General features: G+C 34.2%; 1 protein-coding gene across 30 annotated transcripts in view; it reads left to right on the top strand.

The window, feature by feature from the left end:
* Tenm3 (teneurin transmembrane protein 3) overlaps nt 1–19,067 on the top strand; it is a 2,373,066-nt gene that overhangs the window by 2,189,196 nt on the left and 164,803 nt on the right. For all 30 annotated transcript variants that reach the window (XM_074054924.1, XM_074054923.1, XM_074054922.1 and 27 more), the window contains one exon: nt 17,947–18,185. In XM_074054924.1, coding sequence (XP_073911025.1) covers nt 17,947–18,185 — 239 coding nt within the window. The remainder of the gene's footprint in view (nt 1–17,946; nt 18,186–19,067) is intronic.

Here is a 19,067-nt window from a genome sequence, read left to right as displayed (position 1 = left end):
CATGATTTTTAAAATGTGATTATTATTAACCAATTGTAATGCTCTAGCTTCAACTTGATATATAGCAGCCATCAGTACAATGATTAAAATGAGAAAGTAGCTGTCTACTAATAGTAGTCCTAAAGAAATATTCATATACATTCCAAATAAACCTAGTAAATACAGTTGGGATACAAAGCACAGTTTAGTATCAATGAGAATAGAAACTGCTTTGGAGTCAGGTAGATCTCGTTTTTAATCCTAGATCCATTGATTTTTTTTGTTAAGATTACTCTTTGAGATGGAGTCTCCCTATCTTGCTCAGGCTGGTCTTGAAATCCTAGGTTCAAAAGATCCTCATACATTTGCCTCCCCAGCAGCAGACCCACACCACAATGCTTGGCTCACGAATTAAACTGTAAAATCACCTACAGATTATTGAAATCTGAAGTCAATTTCCAGTCAAATAATAACACCTACTCAAAATAATATTGTGAATATTAAATGAAATAACGTAAGTAAAACATCTAGCATATGACAGGTGCCCCACAAATCTTTTTTAAAATAATGACTGACCAAATAACAATAATAACTGCACATGATAAGAGCTCCTAATTGATAAAATTTGAACAAATATCATTTATCATTAAGTAACTCTTTTCCAAATGATAAGAAAAGCATTTGTCTTAACAGGGATATTTATGTGTAACTTTTTTATGTGTTAGGTAGCCTAAGCATAAAATTCAACTATGATTAATCTTACCAGAATAAAATCTCTTGGTTTTTTTTTTTTTTTCTAATTTCACTCTTCTTGTCACTTAGCAAGAAATAGGTAAATTTTTGTAGGTAGGAACCTCAAGTCTATTTAATTTTGTTCTTGAGGAAAAAAAATTTTTCAGATAATAATGAGAGACAACTATTCATATTCTTGAAACATTTAATTAACTACACTAGTAAATGTTTGGAATGAAGCAATAAAAGCCTTGATAGATGCATTGTCTCCACATCATTCAGAATTTAGACCCTAGTTTTATTTAAGGTATTGAAAGCTTTGAGTATGTTTTGCACCTGATGAAGCTACCATACAATAGAGTGGGAGTGTTATTTTATTTAATTGGAATGAACCATTTCTTTCTAATAGCAATTAAGACACCAAGAAAGAATGCATTAACCATTTATGGTAGGCCTTATATTATTTTTAAGAGCATAATTTCAGTAAATTGCAATACTACATACTCTGGTAATGTATGGTTCTCAATAACCTGTAATCTGAATAAAATATTCATATATGATAACCTTAATTTCCATAGTACCTAGGGAAATGAATTCTTATTTACTTCTGACACATTTCTAGTCACTTCTCTGTGAACATGATTAAAGTAAAAGGTCATAGATGCCTTTACTCTGATCATAGCCAAAGACTGTGGTTTAATCATTATTCTCTTCTGAATATGACCTATTCATTTTGAAGTACCCCTTTTTCTCTTCCTCAGCACCTGCTATGATATAGCATACCTCCCATAACCTTTTACCTATACTACTGTTGTCTATGAAAATATGTCTTAATCTTCTTACTTGATATATGTCTCTATTTGTATATGCATATATGTAAGTATTTTATCTCTACTTAATGTTGCTGCCTTGTAATTTTATCTCTTTAGATTAATTTTTGTTTAATTGTAAAACTGTGTGTTTTTCTCTGGAATTTTATCCTCTTGTTTCATTACATACCCTGTCAAAGATAATTGCTTGTCTTTTCCTATATTTCTTCATTGTATTCTTTCTCTTTTAACTTCAAGCCTGAGGAAAAGCCTTTCTGTTACACCATTTCTGAGAATACTTTCTTAGCCCATAAGATTACATTCTTGGATATGCAATTAGCTACTAAGCTTAATAAATTCTATTTGATAACCTCTCTGATTCTGCTATGACCCTCTTCATGATTTTGTGGCCTCTTACCTCATATTCCAAACCACTTAAAATGCTACTACTAAAAATTATCTTGTTCCAATTATATCCTTCACTATTATGATATTGCTGCTTTCTAGTCATGGTATACTGGGAAAAGCATCAGTTTTGAGATCTGGAATGAAATCTCTACATCTGACTAACTGCATAACCTTGATCTGGGTACTCATACATTTTTATATTGTTTCATCATAAAATGGGATTGATAATACTTCACAAAGATTTTATGAGGATTTGTTAAAATGTTGTATACAATGTTCCTAGCACTTCAGTTTTTTTGCTTTTCTTTATCACTTTCTTGTGCTATATATTTAAAAGGAAATGAATTGATTTTGTATTTTCAAGTGTAAATGACAACTACCAAGGCAATAACTAGTTGATACAGACAATGAAAACTACCAAGAAATTATGTGCTGATTAATTTTGTTTGAACAATTAAATAACTTTTTCAGCTTTGGGGATTTTTTGATAGTAAAAATAATCACTAAACCCTCAATTTAATTGGAATGACTTCTTAGAGGAGATAAACTAATGAAGTAAATTTTCAAAGAGGATTCGTTTAGAAAAATGCAGAAGTGATAATAAGGGGAAGAAGTTATCTAAGATAGTGGTGGGTGAGAGCAATTCATAAAGTAAGACCTGAATACATGCACTCATTCATTTCACAGATGTTTATTAAAGTCTTACAGTGTGCCACTTTGAAGGAGTTTATTTGTCCTAGACAATCTGCAGATGTTCTGACTGCTTTTGAGGAAGATGTAGTATATCCCAGAACAAACTTCAGAAATGGAATTAATCTTGCAGATTATTTTGCCTTCTTTTTGAGACCGTGATATCACATGACCAGGTAGCAACACTCAGATCTTAACTTCTCAGTTCATTACCTTATTTTCTTGTAGTGATTTCCAAAAACCTTCTTTTTTTTTTTTTTCCCTTTGGTGGTACTGGAGATTGAACTCAGGGCCTTGAGCTTGCTAGGCAAGCGTGCTACTGCTTAAGCCCCACCCTCAGTCCCCTACCCCTTTATTTTATTTTTACTTATTTATTTATTTGCTTTTTAATCATTTTTCATGTAGTAACTTATGTTTTTGCCTGGGGTCAGCCTCAGACCATGATCCTCCTATCTACAACCTCCTGTGTGCCTTGGGTCACAGACATACACCAACATTCCGGCTTTAATTTTTTTAAAAACTTTTATCTGACAGGAAAAAAAAAAAACTCACCCAAAAATATGTGCACTTACTAAATTTTAAATTAGGCACATGCAACAGTCTAATACCCTTATGCATATTATCATGCATATATAAAACTAAAAATTCTGAACATAAAATATTTATAGCTCTTAATTTCTATTAATTGTTAACTTAGTGATTTACCTGATTATTAAACATAAACATAATTATTAAATATAAGTGAACTTTATATGTTAAACAGTAATCACACTGTAAACGTTTTTCAGTCCTAACAATTATATGAATCTTTTTGCTGAAATTTGAGTAATTGTTCTGATATCCAGTCTCATGTTCTGGCAGTCTTCTTTGCTTACCCTTGCTTGGCTCAGGAAACCTCACTAGGCATTAGGGACTTCCCAAGAAAAGCAGTGAGAGCAGGCTCCACTGTCATTAAATATTGTAAAAGCATCTGAGTGTGGTGGTTGACACCTATAATTCCAGCTTCTTGGGAGAGGAGATAGGAGGTGCAAGGCTGTATACATGCAAAAAGCATAAGACCCAACCTAAAAAAAACAAAAAAAGCAAGAGGAGTAGGGGTTGTGGCTCAGTGGTAAAGGGCTTGCCCAGAAAGCACAAGACTTTTGAGTTTAAAACCCAGTACTACCAGTGGGGGTTAATCTGATTAATGTACAATATATGCATGTCTGAAATACCAAGGCAAAACCCCCTGAACTATCAACATACGCTTAAATGTAATGAGGGACAGGAAGGTAAAACACATCCTTTCCATGGTTGGAAACCAGTGGGAGGGGTGAGGGCATGAGGAAAGGGTGAAGGAGGACAAATATGATGGATGCATTTTGTATTTAAGTATGAAAATAGAATAACAAAACCTGATGAAATTGTTCTAAGAAGTAGGGTAAAGGGAACAAGGGAGAAAGATGGAAAGGGTGAACCTAATTAAGACATGTTGTAAGCACATATGTAAATGTCACAGTGTATCCCCCTGTCAACTCTATTATATGGTAATAATAATAATAATAAAAGTAAAAAGCAAATGATAATGTGAAAAGCTGTATTCCCAAAATATACTATATCTAAATGACTATATAATAAAGGCTTAATACCTTACTTTTTAGACAACCAATAAATGTATTTCATATATAACAGGTAAATAAAGTTTAAATACTTTTTTATGTCACCGGTTTGTATTTTGTGTAAGCTAGGGTGCGTACCACATAGAGTTACTACACAAGTTTTTGGTCCAAAACTTCCTGGGTTTGCCCCTTGTACAGCCTTTGACAAGTTAATTCTTTGTTTCTTATCTTAAAGTGGTACAGTTGCTAACACACACACAGACACAGTGGGGATCTTGTGAAGTTTAAATTTGATACATTTCTTTGGAATGTACTTACCAAGTAGGTATTCAATGACCCTTTATCTAAACATGTCCACTGTGAACTGATTGTTACGTGTTTTGTTTTGTCATCTACTTTTTTACTGTCATGTACACATCAGATTGGTGATTAACTAGAATGCCTTCAGCATTTCTTACTATCCTGAAACACTTTTATTCTTCATAAACTTACATCTAGATCTGAAATTCTTCTCTTTAACTTACACTTCTCAAATGTACTGAAAAAACTTTGCTGAAGAATTTTAAGCATACATGACCATTTATAATTAAATGAATTAATAATAAAGTGTGTTCCAAATACACATAGGAATTTTAAGATGTTTTTTCATTTTAATATATTCATTGTCTAACAATTGGTGACGGAAGGCATCATTGATATGCTAAAACATGTAAGAAAATCTCTTAATATGAATTAGTATATTTGATGCCATAGTTACATTATTAAAATAAATAAAATGTGAAACAAACACTATTAAGTTATTTGAGCCTTATTAATAATAGTTAAAAACAACAATAACTTCTGTATATATTGTTCACATCTCAAAATTCCCAAACAAAGTCTGTAGCATGATTTTGGTGCATGATGATAGGCATATGTAACTTACATAAATTGTGTACAGCTGTGGTTATACTTAAGTTTATATAACTCTGCAAAGAGTATGATAGATAGCATTTACTGAAATATATTTCCACCAGACACCTTAACAGTCTCTAGAATTATCCCATCTAGTTTTTCATAGATTGGTTAACACATAATCCTATACTTACCATAAACATGAACATGTCTTTATATGCAGTATAATTGCAAATTAACCCTGAGACAATTGCTAAAATGTATTAATTACTAATATTGCAGATTTTTATGTAAAATGTCAAAAAATAGCTTTTGTGTCAAACCATTTTTGCAATTACTAATAGCTCATATGAATTCAGGTAGCAGCAGTGATACGTGTCTTGTTTATAAGCTTTTCATTTAAAACATTTTCGTTGCTGGGATCACCTCCTAGAGTGAAAGTTGTACAAAGATAATAGCACATCAATTCAAAAGTATAATAGATTTGAGACCACAACATGCTATCAGCATGAAGAAGTAGTTTATCAGTCTCATAACATACTGTGTCACAGCTAGAATCATTACATATTTGCTCTTTTGTTTTCATGTCAAAATGTATAATTTATATCCTAATGTTGATTGTTTACTTGGGATGTGTTTAATTTTTTAGAATATTTTCCTTTAAAGTACATACCAGAATTAATTTTAGGTATTAAAAAGAGGCAATTTAATTGGTAGGAGTTTTTTAATATTTTCTTTTTATAATTGCACTGTATATTACTAACTGAAATTTTTATAATTAAATTATAATACCTTCATATTAAAGCAAAGTGATCAATCCATTTTTAATAAGTCCTGACCAATTTTTAGAAAATTGACATACACATACTTAGGCACAATAGATATTCCTTTTCCATAACCATTTTTAAGTAACAAATTGTCAAGACACAAACAAAAATAATGAATTTGAGTTTATTAATAACTCATTATATATGTATTTATATTTTACTTCTTAACCATTTAACCTTTTCGGTCAGTTCTTGAGATAAGCCTTTTCAGTTTTTTTATTCTTAGCTATAGGTCTGCATTGGTCATTGAAGAAGTTAATTAAAAACTAGTCCTAATATTTTTAACTTTGTCATGCTGGTGTAGTATACTTTTCAGATTCCCCTGCCTACACGCATGAAAGCATGTTTTAAAATAATGTCTAAAGGATGAAAGAAAACACTTTCATGTAATGGTACAGGTTAAGCTTGGGATTTTTTTTTTTTCAATTATGCTGGTATTCTGCTCCTTCTATCCTTGAGTAAGAGAATCTTTCTTTCATTGTGTTGTTTTGTAATTGGAAGCTACCACTGCCGAGACCTTTGTCAGGGTGTGGTAGAGCCTCCATGGTAGCCAGCACTGGAAGGTGACCTTGATTGCCAGGACTTTGTCCTCAGCAGTTTCAAAGGAGAAAAGTTAGGGGAAGGCATATTGTGCAGAAAAAAAAAGTTTTCAATTTCTTTTTTCTTCTCAAAAAGCAAATATATAAAGGAAGTAAGGAATTTATGTTTGTTGTACATGCATACACCATGCATTTAAAATACTTAGAATTGAACTTTCCAGGTTTGTAGAGGAAAAAAGAATATATAAAAATTACCACAGCCTGAAAGTTTAAGGGTAAAGAAATAACATTGTCTGTACTTAGAAAGTGGTGGAACATTTTGGGAAGTTGTAAATCCCCAAGGTGAATTATCAGCTAGACTTACACATGGCTCAGAAATCCAAGTAGTAAGTTCAAAGAGAAAGGGAGAAAGAACCCCCTAGCAAAGGTACTGGTGGAATAGTATACTTTACTGGTGAATGTTTTAGAAGCATTGGGAAATATGGATACTAAAGGAAATGAAGAGAGTCGAAACAGAATAGATGCTGGTGTCTCATTCGTATGTAAAGAAAGAGCCATAAAACATGGTAGATATTTTAAAGTAGCAGTGACATTATAAAGGACAAGAGAACAAATTAAGGAAAACTTGGAGAACTGAAAAAGAAGGATAAAAAAGGAGATGTTAAAAGTAAAAATAAGCTGTTTTGAGCTTGGCACTGAGACTTGTATTGTACAAATTTCATTGTTCTAAATTGGCCACTTAGAGTAAGCTACCAGTAGTGACTTTCTAAGCAGGAATCTTTTGAATAGACTTTCTGATGTTATACAATCTTGAATGGAAGTGTTGAAGTTAAGCTTAAGTTAAGAAACTAATACCCAGATACCTTACTGCAGTGGTTCTCAAGAGTGCAGTCCCTGGACCAGCATCAATAGCTGAGGTTCTTCCCCACCCAAACCTACTATGTCTTAACAAGCCCACTAGGTGAGTGTCATGCAAGCTACAGCTTGAAAAGTACCAATCTGATACATGGAATGGTCTCTCAGTTCATTTCTACCATACCAAATCTTGCGATTCTATAACAGTCTGGTTGGACTGCTTTCATGTAAAAGGTGGGAACTGGGGAGTGCAAGCTTTTGCAGGTGCATGGGGGTAGTAGGCTTCTCCCTTCAAATTCACAGCAAGCTTTTCAATCTCTTAGGAATTTTAAAATTCTGTTGAGGAATTTTACAGAATTTCTAAGGGCCAGCATCCTCAGCAGAGAGATTTCTTTACAAATAGCAAGCATCTAAGCACAGTAAATAAGCTGTTCAATAGCTCCAAGAAATTTTGTATTTCTTTACATCATTATATAGAATACATCATTTAAATAAGCTGCTTTTTCAGCCTTTTTAATAGTTACTAATTGATAAATATACATTTAATAGATAATTCAGTTGGCTTTGGAACATAAAATTCAGAATTTGATAATGAAAATTCTGAAGACTGCAATAAGCACAGGTTTTAAGTGTGTGAAAAGCTTAGGTGATGGTTAATAGCATCTTTTATGTATATCATTTCTTTCAAATTCATACTGACAAATATTTTGGACTGGTATAGGTTCTGTAGTATTTAATAAAGATGCTCTCAATTAAAGACTACAAGTAATTAAATGAGTGATAGAAGGTAATATAATAATAACTAAATGTTATATATCTTAACAGTAGTTTTAAAGTATCTTAAAATGAACTCTAGGCAAACTATCCATTGTTTTGACCTCAAGTGACTGAAACTATTTTGAACTCAGTAGTTAATTTTAGTTTTCATATATTTTCAGGTAAATTTAATCCACAAGTGTGAGATTCATTTGCTTTAGATCTGAAAATGTCATTTTGGAAAAGTCGTTTGATGTTGAGGAAATCTTGTGAGACCTTTAATAAGCCTCTTAAGCCCAAAAAGTTATATTTTGCCAGAAGGAAAAGAAACCTATACCTTACATTTTTCCTACCTCTTAAATGAAAACTTTTGGGTACTGAAAAGTTGTAAATTTGGCCAAATCTGGCCAATTTTTTCTCATTGGCACATTGTTTTTTAAATCAGAGCATCTAATTTGAAGAAAGCATTTTATATCCTAGCTGACTTCTTACTGATTTGCCTACAAGCATCAGTAAAAAGCAGGACATTAAGACATTTATTTGAACAGTTCACATTTAATTTAACATAAATTACTCTCTTTGTACAAAAAAGAATGTAAGAAGAGGAAGGAAGCATCAGCTTTTCCTGTGCAGTAGGGCCTTTCTCCCTATAGGATATAGTAGGATGTTATATGCAATGGAAATATTTTTTCCTGTGTTTGTGTGTCACTAATAAAGCTTTCAACTGTGGCTTAGGAACAGGAGCTGAACACCAACTGCTACCCTCTATTCCAGTCATTTGCCTTATTTATCTCTAAAAAGGTTTTTAATACTTTTAAAGCACTGAAGAAAAAAGTTTTCTATGAAAATAACCACTTAGGAAATAAAGCTAATTAGAATTTCATTCAGGAGTTGCATACTTTCTCCTAGACTGTTATTTTCATTCTTAATCTCCCATTTTGGAAATGACTCACCCACTTTGAAAACACTATAACGTATTTTCCAGGGATGCTTTTCATTTGGGTCACTATAATGTGTAACTTATTGGAACATTTACTTCATATTAATGATTCTATTAATCCCCTGAACAAAAAACTAGTATTAATCCATTTTTCCTAGTGACTCTTACAAGCTTATAATAGCTTATTTAATTTTATATTTAATGTTAGGATTTTCTTAAATAAGCATTGATATTTTGTTATTATATGTAATATAATATATAAGGTCACATTTAAATTTACTCAAAAAATCTCTCTTGCCACTAAAAATCTTGTGATGTTACATTTTATAGTTTCTCCTTTGGAAGACAAAAATCAGTTGATCAAAAGTAGAAATTTATTGAACTTGGGGCATGGCTCAAGTTGTGAAGTGCTTGACTAGCAAGCATGAGGCCCTAAATTCAATCCCTAGTACCACATGCAAAAAAAGAAAAAGTGAAGATTTACTAGGAACAAAACATATCTGCTAAGAGATAGGGTACAAAAAGTAAAATTATAAGAAGCAATTATAAGCATCCTGAGGTAGGTAGATAAAAATGACTACTGAACATAAGGAAGTAATTCAATATACTGTGCAGGCCCAACATTTAAAACATAGCATTTCGTTTGCGGATAGAAGAAAATTTGAAATGATAGTATTATTTTTGGCTCTTCTCTGCTTCAACTAATAGATTAAAAGGAAGAAGGTGAAGAATAAGAACACAGATTTTACCCACTTTAGCAAAAAGAGAGAAAAGAAATGCTGTGAAGAGAAGAATACAGGATTCTCTGACAGGTTCAATACTAGGACTAGGGGAAAGAAGCAGGCAGCAAGAAAGAATAATTGAAAATTACCCAGAGTTCCTGCTTTAGAGACTAAAGGAGAGAGTTACTAAACAATGACCAATAAGACTGGAATGGGGACAGCAAGAAAGATGGGGGAAATACAGTCTTTGTCCTGACTAAATTTAACTTTGTGACACGACCCTTAGAAAAGTACATCATAGAAGCCATTAAAAATATAACCTAGAACAGAGGCTGGAAGCTGAAATGAACTGAAGGCAGATCAACAAAGAAACAGATCTTTCAACTTCTAAAGACAAATGAGCAACTGTTAATTGTGCTTGATATACATTAATCCTTGTCATTTATGTGTTAGTAGCTGCATATCATTACAAGTTAATGATGCAGTACAGTTCCATAGTTCTTGTCTTCTTGTTGTTGTTGTTAAATAGAATCCCCCTCAAGATTCCAAAACCACAAAGCAACTGTTAGTGTTCAGTGACCTTCTGCACCAGCTGTCTTTGGGGCTTTGAAATTGATTTTCCTCATCTCAGTCTCTGATAGTCTCTCTTCAAGTGTGCTTCTCTAGTTCATCACCAGAGTGAAAACAGTGGCACAAACAGCCGAGGAACTAGAGGCAGGCATCATGCAGGGAGGGCATCATTAGAAACATCAGAACAAAATCAGCCAGCTCTGGTGTGCTCTGTGTTAAAAAGAAACTGCTGCTGCTTTATTGCTGAATACAATGGGGGATATTCTCACAGGATTCATGTTTTTCATTCCCAAATATGGTCTGAGGAGTAAAGAAAATTTCTGCCTTTATTCTACAAACCTCATGTGGATGCCAGGTCAAAACATGTTATTCATAGTAATTTTTACAGTTTTTTTTTTATATGAGAGGCATATTCCCAAAGCTGTATGACCTGGCAAAGAGTCATAGGAAGAGGAGAGACTAATGACACATAGAAATAATTACCGCACACAGAATTAGGTACAAAATAATTTTCTCCTATGAAAAGTCATGGTATATGCTTCATATAGCTGAATCTCAATATTCATTAAATATTTGTGGAATTCTAAACATAAAGGAAGCATTGTGTTAAACCTTGAGATAGCTAAAAGGAGTCTTGAGCTTAAAGATACATTTATTAATCACAGTATACACTTTGCCAGTGTTTGATGTTTTATATATTGCAGTAGAAAGGACTTCATTGCCTTTCAGAAGATTATGTTCTTTCTCAATCCCCAAATCAGTTCCACAAAATCTGAAACTACATGTTTTCCATTGTAGAAAGTACAGTAACATAAACCTTTCCTACTCTAATAGTTTTTTACATGTTTATTTTACCCTGTCCATTTTTAGGCTTAATTTAACCAAAAGGAATCAGTCCTCCCACAAATGACACCATTTGTTTGTAAACAGTTTCAAAATATACCAATTTAAACAACCTTTAGTAATTCTTTACTTACAAGTTAGAAAGTCATCTTAAAACATTGAAGACCAGCGATTCTAAATTACAAGGCACTGGTCATCTGAGTCCTCTCTGTTTTATGACTTGTCAGTAAAGATTGCACACCTCTATTGCCAGGGCCTATTCTGATACTCTCCTGATGTGAGTGGTCATTTAAACAATTTAAAATTAGTGGCAAAAAATACAATTAAATTCTCTTTTCTTTTGCAGCAGCAAAAGTAAATTAATGTATTAAATAAAATAGAAATTCTGTCAAGGTAAAGCTATTCTCAATTTTGCAACTATTGATGAATAATATGTTTTAGAATATTTTACATTGGGGATTGAATGCAGGGCCTGTGTATGTTAGGCATATAATCTTCCACTGAGCTACACACCTACCTCTTATGTCTTTATTTTCAACAGTATCTCAAAGTGGTATTTATTCTAAGAAAAATAATAGTTTTATAACAATTCAAGCCTAGAGCCTGAAAGAGTTCCTTATCTGGATCCTAGATGTCTAACTTGAAGTTAGCACTCACTACCTGCACACTGGATATTTTTGGTTTTAGTATTGAGGTTGAGATCATCTTTAGGCTCAGATTCAAACCCCATCTCTAATTAAGAAATTACTTAAACCACTTTTACTAAAGCTAAAACACATTTTCCAGAGACACTTTTCGTTTATGTCCCCATGAGTTCAATTTATTTTTATTTCTTATATTTTATTTATATATTAGCTGAGGCTTCTTAGTCAAGGTACTTAATTTCTCTGAGACTCAGTTTCTTCCTCTGCATACAGTGGTCACCATTTTATTTTACACATATTTATTGAGCAACTAGAATGTAGAAGGAACTTTTCAGTCATGGAAATACAGAGGTGAACATGAGTTCATGGAATTACATTCTAACAGAGGAGTCAAACATTAGACTTGTGCAATGAGTATATCATTCTTAGGCCATCAGTTTAGTAAATGAGAATTACACCTTTACTTTTTTATAGATTCTTTTTCTTTAAAACTTTTTTTCTAGAAACTTTCCTTAAGATATTTTGGGTCCCTCCCTATTCTTCCCATGCTCTGAGCACAGCAGGGGCATGTGGCGCTTGAGTCTTCTCCAGGATCCTGAGTGTTGATGCTGCCCGTTCCCCCATTATCAGTACATCCATGGTTGCTGAGTTAACCATCATGCCAGTGTAGAAGGCCCTTCATACCTGGTGTGCACACTGTAACTGCTGTGCGACTAAAGTGTTTTGGCATCTCACAAATCATGTTAGTCACAGGAACCTCAGTGAGGCCTTCTACAAGTATATTACCTACAGAGCTCCCTGCCTCAGTTTCTCGCTGGGATCCTAGTATCTCCTCATTTCTCTGTCTGAGATCTAAGGTACAGAATTATTCTACTCTCACCATATCCACTCCCTCCCCCTCACAGATACACATACACTCTGGAGTCTCTACCAAGGGAAGTCAGAAAGCAAGGCCTTCATCCTTAGAAACAGAGTGAACCTCTCTGCCCTAAGTGATTCCCATCTTTCTCTTCTCCTAGCCATTAATAAAATGGGGTGTTATTCTAGGATAAAGAGAAACTTTATTTTCTATATTCTGTTTCTTTTAGACATTGTTGTCACAGCTCATTCCTCTTGGTTTCTACTGTTCCCCAGAGGGTATGCATGATACCAAATAATATGGCAAGAGAATCTGTCTTTGGCCATGGGTCTGTATACCTGATGCTATTCAGTATTGCTTCTTTCTCTATCATAGCTTTGTGAGGTAACTCTCTCTACTATATCTGGACACTCCAACATGGCACAAATGGAGTAGAAAGAGCCTCAGATTTCTCTGAAGTCTTCCTGCCTCCTCAGAATGCTACCCATCAAGCACAGGGCAGGCTTCTCTCCCTGAGCCCTGTTGAATCTGTGCTCACTCATGGTTCTCTGCTGAGTCAAACCTGAAGGTATTCTAGAGGGAAATCCCTTGTTTTTCCTCACACCATTTTTCTCCCAGACTTTCTGGTTTTACTCCAGTTTACTCAAGAATCTGGACTTTAGAAAACCAACAAGAGACTTGGATTATTTCTACTTCTCATATCTCACCTCATCTCTTCCAGTGTTAATGAAATAAAACCACTATTGGAATTGAGAGGAATGAGGCAGAGCAAACACAGGAAAAGGGGGGAAATTGTGTATGGAAAAAACACATTAAATAGTATTTCAAAAATTTAACCCACCACACAATAAACAAATAGCAAGCTAGTAACTGATTGGAAGAAGCACTTTGAAGAAAATAAGCATGGATATTATGATGGAGTGTGAAAGGGACCAGACTCAGTCTATAGTGATACCAGGCATGGTAGTGCAGGCTTGTAATCCCAGCAGTCAGGAGGCTGAGACAGAAGTATCGTGGGCTCAAGGTCAGCCATGGCTAAATAGAGAGATCAAAGACCAGCTGGGCTACAAAGTGAGACCCTGTCTGAAAACAAACAAACAGTGATACCAGAGGTGTCACCTGAAGTGGAGACCATATTAAGGACCACACTTGCACAATAAAGTAAGTTGTCCCACAATTATAAGCCGTAGCCATCTTTTGCCAATGCTTGCCAGAAATGATTATTTGGCCCTCAGAAATGCATCCTCTAGTATATGTCAGGACTTTCTAGAGTGAAATTTCCAAGAAGATTACCATAGGATCTCCATCCAGTTGCATACATCTATCCCACCATTTCCAAGACGAGTACTTGGAACTCATGAAAGTTTGCCTAACTCACATATAGTGGAAAAAATTCTGGATTAGAAATCAGAAGATAGGGTTTTTTTAATTCTTGGGCTATCATTTCCTAGTGATCTTAGGAAGCCTCTTTTTTTCCATCTGTAAAATGGAACTAATGATTTATTTATTTTACAGAGCTATAAACCAGTTAACATATTTAAATCCTTTACCAACCACAAAATTAGAACAAGGAGAAATGATCAATTACAACTTTAGAAATTATTCTAGTGACTATATTGTGAATCTGTTTTCTTCAGGTAGTAAGAACTTTGTAAGCCTCTCCATTGTCACTGAGGGAATAGTTTATTACTATGAACTGTTGAACCTTTTGCTCACTCTTCTTGCATAATCCTTTATTTATTTTTTTCTTTTATTATTCATATGTGCATACAAGGCTTGGTTCATTTCTCCCCTCTGCCCCCACCCCCTCCCTTACCACCCACTCCACCCTCTCCCTCTCCCTCCCACCTCCTCAATACCCAGCAGAAACTATTTTGCCCTTATTTCTAATTTTGTTGTAGAGAGAGTATAAGCAATAACAGGAAGGAACAAGTGTTTTTGCTGGTTGAGATAAGGATAGCTATACAGGGCATTGACTCACATTGATTTCCTGTGCGTGGGTGTTACCTTGTAGGTTAATTCTTTTTGATCTCACCTTTTCTCTAGTACCTGTTCCCCTTTTCCTGTTGGCCTCAGTTGCTTTTGAGGTATCTGCTTTAGTTTCTCTGCATTAAGGGCAACAAATGCTAGCTAATTTTTTAGGTGTCTTACCTATCCTCACCCCTCCCTTGTGTGCTCTCGCTTTTATCATGTGCTCATAGTCTAATCCCATTGTTGTGTTTGCCCTTGATCTAATGTCCACATATGAGGGAGAACATACAATTTTTGGTCTTTTGGGCCAGGCTTATCTCACTCAGAATGATGTTCTACAATTCCATCCATTTACCAGCGAATGATAACATTTCGTTCTTCTTCATGGCTGCATAAAATTCCATTGTATATAGATACCACATTTTCTTAATCCATTCATCAGTGGTGGGGCATCTTGGCTGTTCCCATAACTTGGCTATTGTGAATAGTGCCGCAATAAACATGGGTGTGCAGGTGCCTCTGGAGTAACCTGTGTCACAGTCTTTTGGGTATATCTTGCATAATCCTTTAAAAAGTAAACATTTAGATGAGGGAACCAACTACAGCTTACAGGCCACATCCAGCCCTGGACCTGTTTTTATACTGACTGTGAAGTAAGAATGGTTTTTATGTCTTTAAATATTTGACAGCATGAAAAGAAAATAAGAGTATTTTGTGGAAAAGTTCTACAAAATTAAAATCTCAGTGTCCATAAATAAAGCTCTGTTGGAACTGAGCCACATTTAATCACTTACACATTGTCTGTGGCACCTTTCATGACATAACAGCAGAATTCAGTATGGCCAGAAAAGCCTAAAATGTTTAGCCTCTGGTCTTTTACAGAAAAAGTTTGCTCACGCCTGACCTAAATGTCCAGATGACTTCTTGGTTCTCATCCAGAGTAATGCCAAGGTGTGGAACTGCCAGCATAAATTTATAAAGCTGGAATTCACTTCATACACACTGGGTTTTGATAATGTTACATTTTGAACTAGAATTAAAAATCTTCAAATTATAATTTTCTGTTTTTTAGAATATAGATTCCAATATATAAATTTTAAAAGCAGAATAATAAATAGCTGATGCTTATTGAGCCACAAATCTTGGGTTGTATACTAATGTAAACACTATATATGTGTAATATCATTCAATCCTCATAAAAAACCTATTAAATAGATACTTTTGTCATGCACATTTTGTAGTCAATAAAAACCAAGACTCAGAGATTTAGATAATTTACCAAACTTCATCCAGCTAATTATAGGTGAAACTGTTTTTGAAAATAGTCTAGTTTCAGAGGTTATGCACTTAATACCATGTTAAATACGAATACGGTAGGAAGTAGCAAAATTGCTGCTGCCAATGCACCTTTTGATTCAGGTCACAAGTTAGTTTTATGGGAAAGGAAGGAAGGAAAATGGATTCCTGATATAGTCACTAGAATAATTTTTAAAGTTGCAACTAATCATTTCTCCTTGTTCTAATTTTGCAGTTGATAAAGCATTTAAGTATGTTAACTGGTTTACAGGTCTGTAAAATAAATAAATCATTAGCTCCATTTTACAGATAGAAAAAAATAAGGCTCCCTAAGATCACTGGGAAATGATCTTAAAAACCTTATCTTGTGATTTCTAATCCAGAATTTTTCTCCTCTATATGTGTGTTAGGCCAACTTTCATGACTTATGTATATTGACTTTAATATTATTCACTTAATTTTCTGGAGACTGACTTTTGTCACTTAAATACCCATTTAGCTTTCCCTAAGTCACAATAATGAGTTTGATTCCTGTTTTATTCATTAAATACTTATATAGGACTTAATATTTTCCAAACAATTTATAACCCTTTACAATAAATACTAGCTCAATTAAGCCCTGTAACAAATCTGGGAAGTATATAATACTATTATCCTCATTTTATAGATTAAGAAATCAAAGTCCATAGAGAGACTGAGGAACTTGTCCAAGGATGCATGCCTAATATGTAGCAAGGGAGAATTTAAGCATTGGCAATCTAACTTCCTAGTTCTGTGCTATTGAGCCCTTAACTTGTTTGTCTGTTTGATCAGTTTCTAATACACAGTAAAATAAGTACATGAATATTATACTGAAAAATATTTTTCCATGTACCCCATAAACGCATCTTGCATAAAGACCTTATAGCATGGTGAAGTTCTCAAGAATGCCTTTAAACTCCTGAATATGAGAGAGAGAGAGAGAGAGAGAGAGAGAGAGAGAGAGAGAGAGAGAGAGAGAACAACCTGCTAACTTCATTGGACAGGTAATAAGGGAATGTATAATACACATTAGGACATAAACTGAATATCCTGTGTTAGCAAGATAACATTAAATGTAAACCATTGAAGCACATGGTCAGAGACTTTTTGTTAATAGAAATCTTGAAATCAGTCATTTTTTCTAAAGAATTCCTTAGATTTAAATTCTGTTTAAAACATTTTCAAGGTAAAGGAGCATGAAACACAGTCGTATGGTTCAGTTGTTAGGGAATCTCTCTGTGTGTGATCTAAAACCTGCTTCACTGACCTTTCATTTATTTAGGCTTGGTTTTAGAAAGCATTTTGTTGTTCTTTCCCTCTACCAACCTCCAGATTGTTTACCTTCCCGATTACATTTGACATAAGCTAAAAATAAAATAGTTGCCATCTCCTGAGAACTGCCCCTGATCATGCTTGATAGCACCCACGTAGTGAGGGAGCAGAGGAGGGTGAGAGCATGTCTGTGGACATCCAGAGTGTCCATCAACATGGATCATGGATCAGCGTGATCATGAATACAGATGTTTACATGAGCATATGTTCTTGTGTGATAAGGAGTACACGTAGCTATAAAATTATAAGACTGGTTTTCTTATGTGAATTTTGAAGATGCCCTTGAGACAGTTCATCAAGGGAAATTCTGAAATGCTATTGTTCAGGAAATGATATGATTAAAATAACTTTATAGTCTCAAGATGTTTGTTTAAAGGAACAATAATCCCTGCTATGTACATGAAAAATAAGTTTCATTCATGAGTGTCATTTTGTGAGTTGAGTTTTTTTGAAAAAAAAAATTTCCTTAATTTTCAATTTTTAAAATTGTATGAAGCAAGGCTTGGGTCATAGTTCAAGTGGTGGAGCGCTTCATGAGCAAGCACATGGCCCTGAGTTCAAACCCCTGTACTACCAAAACATTATTGCCTCCATATACATATATTTTAACATATTCCTTTCTTGACTTATTTGTGTCTTACCCTGCTATTCTTTTCCACAGGCATTTCCTATTCAAAACAGGGACAGGGACGACACCACTGTTCAGTACTGCAACCCCAGGATACACAATGGCATCTGGCTCTGTTTACTCACCGCCTACTCGGCCACTACCCAGAAACACCCTATCAAGAAGTGCTTTCAAATTCAAAAAGTCTTCAAAGTACTGTAGCTGGAAGTGTACCGCGCTGTGTGCTGTAGGGGTCTCAGTGCTCCTCGCAATACTCCTATCATATTTTATAGGTAAGAACAGAGTTTTAGACTTGTTTGTTAATTGGGCATTATATGGTTGTTTTGCTACTTTTATTTATTTATTTATTTTTTGGTCAAGAAGTTTATTACGAGGTTATATTGTGTGAGGGAGAGGGTGTCAATAATACATTATAAATCAGAGTGTTTTAAGTACTTTTCAGCAGATGTAGACCAACAGAAAAGCTGTTTTTATTGCTAATTCATTTCTATATAGAGCAAGGTATATTCTTGGACACACACTTTTGTTATTGAACTTATTGCTCATGAAGCATGACTAGCTCTGTGACATTTCTTGTACACAAAATAATTCATGCAGTTGCAGAATTAAACACCATACTGGAATCTCCATCAGGTCTTGCTCAATAGGGAGTTTATCACTGCTTGTGATATTACCTGTCTTGCAGTTAACATAGCTGTCCACATGTAAAGCTAATCTCAGGACCATCATCTTGCAATCAGAACACTCTCCCAAAAACTGGGCATCCATAAAACAGTGAATAGATTACATATTCATTCATACCTAAGTCATTTTCATATTTTCTGAAATATTGACCACATATTCCATTTAATAGTAACTTAACTTCTAATGGAAGTTGTAAATACTGCTTTTATTTAACTGTTTCATAACATATTTGAGCATTCAAACTGCTGGAAATTGCTTTTTAAAATGCCCAAAGTAACTATATCATATTTTGATCTAATTCTCAGTATAGGGAAAGGCTTACCACATTGAACTGCTAATGGTGTCCACTGAGATAAGTCACAGACTATGTGGTTTGTACACAAAGAAAAACAGTCACTGATGCATCCTCATGTTTACAAACCAATTTGTGATGGCCCATGAAATTCTATAACTGAAGAAGAGTATTGCAG

This window comes from Castor canadensis, chromosome 14 (genome assembly GCF_047511655.1).
Source record: "Castor canadensis chromosome 14, mCasCan1.hap1v2, whole genome shotgun sequence".
In the NCBI taxonomy this organism is placed as follows: domain Eukaryota; kingdom Metazoa; phylum Chordata; class Mammalia; order Rodentia; family Castoridae; genus Castor; species Castor canadensis.
This window is presented reverse-complemented; position numbering and strand designations above follow the sequence as displayed.